We start from the raw sequence: 7,745 nt of genomic DNA, 5'->3' as shown, positions 1-7,745 counted from the left end.
CACAAGGGAATTCCGTCCAACCACATATATACATATATAAATATATATGTGTGTGTATGTATATGTATATGTATATGTATATATATATATATATAACTCGATATAATGTTCTTTGAAGACGAAGAAGAATGAATTTAAGATTCATGAGATATATCAAATATGATTGAAACAGATAATATGGATTGTGTGGTCGTGTATATATAAATAAATTAATTTCAATAATCAAAATCAAAACTTTGTCTACCTCACAAAATTAAAATTAAAATCTGTCCTATAGATTCCGAAACAAAAAATGGTATAATATCTCAACAATGATACATCAATTAAATTCCCATTATAAGAAAAAGTCAACCGTGATTGGAGTCCTCTTCTCATCATCAACTCTAAACTCGAAGCCATTTTCCAACGGTGTTAAGTTCAAGTCCAAACTAAACACCCTCCTGCTGTTCACCTTCTTCACCACCGGCGTTGACAAATCCAGTGGTGGAGGAGAGTGGTTCTCCGTCGTTGTTGCCGTCCTATGCCGCCTCATATGTCCACCCAAAGCTTGTCCTATGGCAAACTCAATCCCACAAATCGAGCACTTGTGGGCTTTGGGTTTAGCCGGTGAGATGGTACTGTGATCATGATGATCCATCATGTCTCCATCAAGAAGCCTTGGCTTCTTATGGCTAGCCCTATGTCCACCAAGTGCTTGGAAAGACGGAAATTGACGGTTGCACGTCTTGCACTCAAAAACCCGACTCACCAAGCTGGCATCATACGGTTCCGTGCTTGTGGTTCCTCTCGAAAGAAGCATCAAATAATTTGCCATGTTGTTTATGGACGTGTCTAGTCCATCTTCTCTCGATCTTTTCATCGGCATACACACCATCTTTCTCGATAAATCGGACTCAAAACTCGTCGTTTTAGGATTCGATTTACGAAATATAGTAAAAAGAAAAAGTGGGATTTTGATGAAGAGTGTTGATGTAAAAGTGTGCAAGCAAAAAGTAGGGTTTTGTAAGCAAATGAAGGTTGAATGAATGAATGAAGTAGTAAAGAGTTGATTGTGGGATATGGTATTTATAGGTGACAAGTGTTGACTTATCTTAGTTTGACCAAGGAGGTGTGAATGACGAAAGTGACCTTAGTTGCTTGTGGGGCACGGCACTTGGGAGTTGAAGTTTGAAGACATGTGGGTGGGTGGGTTGGGATAGAAAAATATAAAAAGCAGGGGGGTAAAGTGGAAAAAGTAGAGAATCATGGTATGAAAGTGGAAAAAGTAGAGAACCAGCCGTCATGACCCACGTAAGCCATACCGAGTGAGTGAGTCGTTAGTGGCGCGCCGCGAGTGAGAGCTTCCCAGAATGTTCAGTTGTTTCTAGAAAAGTTCAACATAAACTGACTCAGGTATGAAACTGGACTAGAAACATATGACTTGCACTTGCACCCAATAAGCCAACACAAAAACTTTGAATTTTTATTTTTATTAAAATATTGAATTACTTAGAATTTCTATATGGAAAAAATACATAAAATAATAATTTTTTTTGTATTTTCTTAATTATTTACTCTAAGTTTTATTAACTCAAATAATTAATATTGTTAAATAAAACAACATTTTTTATTACTTGTAAAAGTAAGCAAATTCGTATGTGAGTTTTTAATGAATATTTATTCAGTTTTAAATCCTAAAGAGTTTCCATCTCCTTTTAGTAGAATTAATTAATAATATGTTTTATTAATGTTACTAATATCTTTCTATTCTTTACTTTATAAATTATCATATGTGATATTTGTAATAAGTTACGTATTTTATCATTGTATTATCACATGTAATATTGGTATCAGATTCTTATATTCCGTCCTATGTATTATCATATGTGACTTTAACAATGATTTTTTTAACCGGTTCAATATCACATGTGATATGTACTAATGATTCATAATCAACGAATATCACATGTGGTATTATGGACAATTTACACTTTTCACGAAATGAATATGCTATCAACAATGTCAATGTGATATTTGTTTTATATGCATATGTTACTCTGAAACAATAATCACATGTGACAATATGTTATTATTATATATGATATTATATATATAATATGTGATAATAGATTCATACATATATCTGACTGCATGTGATTTTGAGAAAAATCATGAAAAAGTTCTTTATCAAATGTTTATCAAAAAAAAATAATAATAATGAATAAGATAAATTGGAAAAAGAATATTGATATACTTTAAAGATATAATTTAATTTATGATATAATATAATTAAATATATAATGAGATTTTTTAGAGAATTAAATACAAATTATTTTAATGTTACTAATTTTAGCAAGTTAATCACAACCATAAAATTTCATGAGGTAGGTGATTCAGATTGTTTCTCCTCTTCTCATTGATTTTGCCCTCATAGTTATAATCATTTAAATCTTGGACTTTTATTTGAGAACTCATTAAATTATGACAACTTTAAGAACCAGTGCATATCATGTGTTATTTTCAAATGATTTTTTTTATAACAACTTGAATTTACTGTATTGATTAACATATATTTGTTGCGCATTACATTTATTTTAGAACGTGAACATTTTTTTATGTGTATGTAAAACAAAAAATGCAAACAAAAAATTTCATTATGAACATAATACACGTGAAACAAAGACATTATGAAACAAATATATATATATATATATATATATATATAGTTTTAGATTAAAAAATTATGTATTCTGCTTTATTATAAACAGAAACAAAAATTATATATTATAACCATTTAAGTCTACCACCTCCATTTCTTAAAATTAATTAAAATTGCTATATAGCATTTGAGAATCAATTATAAATTCTAAGAAATTATTCCGTTTACACCACATTTATAATTACATATAAACCAATTTAACTTGTCATACATTTGTCACATCTTCATAATTCTTGAACTTATAATATTAATTAATTTATGTTATTTATCAGATATCAAATAAATTTCATAAGTTTTATCGAAATGTTCATATATGACATTTGATTGAATATAAGTCCATACCATTTCGAGTTTATTGTTGTACACATTTAAATCATGTACAAATTTTTTTGATTAACCTGAATATCCAACCCGCTATGCGAGCCGACTAATTCCAGGACGACCACCTGCTTTGCAGATGGTCCGGAGTCACCGCATTTGAACCTCCGTGGCCACAAAGAGATTTTTATTGCTTATTGGATTTGAACCTGAGACCTTCAAGTACTTTTGATCTTTGGAGTCAAGCTCAAACCAATCAAGAACCACTCTTGTGGTTATCAGATACAATTTTTTTCCCTTCATATCTATCATTTATTTAATAATTATCGTCTAACCAGTATTCTTCGATATTTAATTAAGAGTTTACATAAAATTTGTTATATAAATGAAGAAAATGAAAGTAGAAGATGCAAATTGAAGTAAGACGTGATGTAATTGTCAAGAAATTATGTAATGACACGCATTTGATTACGATAGCATTAATTAAGATTAATTAATTAGCAAACTACTAATGAATGCCGTAATTAATGTCGGCCCTGCCCATGCTTAGTTTACGCTTTCCAACCTTATAAGTCGACGAACGGTTTAAAACGTGTATGATTTTTAATTGGATGAGAACAAATATCTTTCAATATTAATTGCTATTAATCTTACTAGAATGATATTCGTGCAATGTATCGAGACACATCTTAATTTCAATGTTTCGTTTTATTCATTTTTTATGTCAATATAGTACTGTTTTATATGGTTTTAAGAAAACAATAATGTTTTATTTTTGAATATAATATAAATTTAAAAAAAAATATCAATATCAAATTAATATTTTTAAAAGTTCTTGTGTTTTGATGTAATTTTCTTGATTCATCTTTTTTTAATTATAATTTAATTTAGGTTTAATAACAAACAAATTTAATTTAGATTTAATAATATAATTTTTTATAAAGATAAAAACTAAGTATTCTGATAGAACTCAATGATTATCCTAATTATATATTTAGATTTTTATATTTAAAATGAGATGTTTATCCAATATTTGATTATGTTTATTTGCAGTTAGTCAAAATATGAAGTTTTAATAAGTCATACTAATGTACAATTTACGTATAATCTTAAATTTTAAGTAATATGCATCAATAAACAGTACTTCATCCATAAAAAATGATTTTTAATTTTTTTTGTCAAATACTTTATAATATAGTATAGATAAATGGAATATAAATTTTTATTGTAAAGAAAACTTATAAACTACTATAATTCTTTATTAAAAAATAATGTTTTATAAAATATAAATTGAAACCAAAATATTACACTCCTTTTATAAACAATAAGTTCACTCTAACTTATGTGAGACAAAAAATAAAAATTTTAGGGTTGAGTTTTCGTGAGAAACGTAAGAAGAGATATCTATCGTTTGATGTATATTAGGATGAGATGTACCAGATCAATCCATATATCAAGCGCGATTCATGGGTGAGTTTGAGATTAAAAGTGATCAAATGTTCAGATCTCTTCTTACGCTTCTCATCTTAACTTTCATTTCCACCGGAACCCAACCCATGTATATGTGAGTTCAAAAGAGAACACTAAAAAAGGACAAGGAAACCCATGTGAATCATTCATATCTATTTAAATCCAACAGTTAAAATAATAAGAGTGACTACGTTTTTGGCAAAACTAAATCGGCTATATACAGGTTGAGAACAGTCACGTTTGAATCTGGACCACCTCATTCAAAATATTCATGTTGTTTTACTTTTTTTGTTTAAGATATGTGTAATATAAGTTCGATTATGTTGAAGTATGCCTACAGATCCTCCTCCCCGGTTCCAAACAGTTGGGTCATTTTTACAAAGGGATACTGCACGAACATGTAGTATTATCATGAACTGGACATTATCTTTTCTTGCATGGTCGTGCCTTATTGTTCAGCATGACCATGTTGACCTATGCGAGCTCGGAGACAACCTTTCCAAGGTTATGTTCAACGTCATAAGAACTTGACGAGCTGGACGTCCGACCTTAAGATCACATCCAGATGAGTTTTATGTCGATTTTTAGACCATATTGATGTCTATCTAGTTATATGACCATGCCTCATACACTCAAAATATTCCCAAGAACCATTTTTTTTATTAACCTGGATATCTAACCCGCTATGCGAGCCGACTAATCCTAGGACGACCACTAGCTTTGCAGATAGGCCGAAGTCACCGCATTTGAACCTCCGTGGCCACAAGAGGATTTTTATTCTTCCTTAGATTTGAACCTGAGACTTCCAGTTACTTTTGACCTTTAGAGCATAGCTCAAACCAATCAAAACATTGTAAATATATAATAAGGTTGTTCCAAACATTGTAGTAATCAATTGATAGAGTGGAGTGTCACTCTCTATCTCTACTTTGCTTATTGTGGATGGTTAGTATTGGTTTATTGCTGGACTTTGCTTACCATATACATTACTATCATCACAATCTATTTCTGCATTGATTCAATTTTGGACCCATTTTTATTGGTTGAATTTTTAGTTTGACTTTTTAAATTATTGTTATAGCTTCATATTTTTATTGGTTATCTATTTTAATTAGCCTAACAGATAAGAATACAAATATATGATATAATACTATAAGCGTATACGAGCAATGCAGCGAAATACTTCTCGATTTTAATGTTATATTTTATTTTTTTGTCTCTGTCGAGGTTATAATACAATTTTATGTGTTTTTAAGAAAGCAATAATGATTTTATTTTTGAATAAAATATAATTTTGAAGATATCATAGAATTTTGAAAAAAAATATCAATGTTAATATGAAATCAACTATTTAAATTTTTTTATTTTTATGTAATTTCTTTAATTTATTTCTTTTATTATAATTTAATTTAAGTTTAATAATRAAATAATTTATTTTTGGTTTAATAATATAACATTTTATAAAKATAATAATYAAGTATTCTGTTAGAACTCAATAATTATCCTAATTATATTTTAGATTTTTTATATTTAAAATGAGATGTTTATCCTGTATTTGATTATGTTTATATGCAGTTAATTACACGAATTCAGATATAGAACTTTAATAAATTGTACTTACGCACAATCTACTTGTAATCTTGAGTTTTAAGTAATATGCGTTAATAAATAGTACTTTACGCATAAAAATGGTTTTTAAGAGTTTTTGTCAAATATTTTATAATATAGTATAGATAAGTCTAATAAAAGGTCTTTGGCCTAGTGATATCCTGGCCTTTTACTTAGCTTTTTAGAAAGTCAAGAGCTTAATCTAGAATCCTCACATTTAATGAAAAAGATGTGTGAATTTATTTGTTACATTTGTTATATATATAAATATTATAAATTTTAAAAATATTAATGACAGCTAAAAAATGAGTCAATAAAGAGGCTGGAAAAGATGAAAAATGACATTTTAGTTTACGGAAATGACATTATCAACTCTAGACAATTTGTTTGTCCATAAATGTGTGATAACACGTAAAGTCAAAGGACGATTATATCAAGGGTGAATTTTTATAGGCAATTATAACTCATAAAGTCATGATCTCATGATGTTTTACAACTTATTTACGACTTATATACTTTAATATTGTCTAGTTACTGACAACATGTAATTATGAGAGATCAAACGTTAATTTTCATCTTTTAGTGTTGTTTGACAGTTGCTGAATAGTTCGGTGCAGAATGATTAAGTGACTCTCATGATATAGTGCAATATGAAATACAATTGTTTGGTAATTGTTTACAATGAAATTAAGGTTCTAAATGGTTAAGTGATGCCTAAGATACAAAATTATTCAGAGAGTTTTAAACTATTAAGAGACATATTATTTTGTCAAATAAAATTCACCTCTTAATAAAACTATTAAGAGGTAAAAAAAACAACCCATTTGACTATTGACTACTGACGTTTTAACAACCAATGGGATTTCCGAAAAACCTAATAAATAACGACCTTAATTGATTAATTAATTTTTTTTTGATTAATCTGGATATCCAACCCACTATGCGAGCCAATTAATCCCAGGACAACCACATGCTTTGCAAATAGCCCGGAGTCACCACATTTGAACCTCTGTGGCCACAAAGGAATTTTTATTTCCTCTTGGATTTGAACCTGAGACCTCCACATACTTTTGACTTTTAACATCAAGCTCAAATCAATCAAACACCACTCTTGTGGTTTGATTAATTAAATTTAAAACCAAGGGATTTGGGTCGGTCGATTATTTTCAACAAATTTATCCGGCTTTTAAGGGGATAAAAGGGCATGGAAAACGAAAACAAAAAACACGCGGGGCGCCGGAATATGATCGCTGATTCCACACGCTATCCATTCGCCGCCACCCATGCCACCAAATCAACGACATGGAAAGTGGTTCCCTCTATTTTTCTTCATTTTCTTAAATAATTAATTTTTAAAGGCATAATTTTTATTAAAGAAACAACAAACGGAACCCCATAAAAAACAAACAACCAACGGAGCAACAAAAACGAAAAGGACCAACGAAAGAAAAAAAACAGCATAACCCAGGGGTGTAAATGATACGAGACAACTCGCGAGCTACTCGAGATCGACTCGGTCAAAGCTCGGTCAACACTCGACTCGAATAGGCTCGACTCGACATATTAACGAGTCGAGTCAAGCTACCCAATACTCGACTCGAAAAGCTCGTGAGATACTCGATTATTTTATATATAATTAGTTTTAAAGTAT

General features: G+C 29.6%; 1 protein-coding gene across 1 annotated transcript; it reads right to left on the bottom strand.

Annotated features, from left to right (window-relative positions):
* Positions 1 to 257: 257 nt before the first annotated feature.
* Positions 258 to 1,033, bottom strand: LOC112517232 (zinc finger protein ZAT11-like). The gene has a single exon (XM_025124601.1). It carries the CDS (start codon positions 872 to 874, stop codon positions 335 to 337), a length of 540 nt encoding a protein of 179 aa, XP_024980369.1. The 5' UTR covers positions 875 to 1,033; the 3' UTR covers positions 258 to 334.
* Positions 1,034 to 7,745: the final 6,712 nt, after the last annotated feature.

Source organism: Cynara cardunculus (genome assembly GCF_001531365.2).
Source record: "Cynara cardunculus var. scolymus isolate 2C chromosome LG 1, CcrdV1, whole genome shotgun sequence".
Lineage (NCBI taxonomy): Eukaryota > Viridiplantae > Streptophyta > Magnoliopsida > Asterales > Asteraceae > Cynara > Cynara cardunculus.
This window is presented reverse-complemented; position numbering and strand designations above follow the sequence as displayed.

Excerpts from the sequence above, each read along its gene's own strand:
- LOC112517232 (XM_025124601.1), bottom strand. The coding sequence starts at position 874 with ATGGTGTGTATGCCGATGAAAAGATCGAGAGAAGATGGACTAGACACG.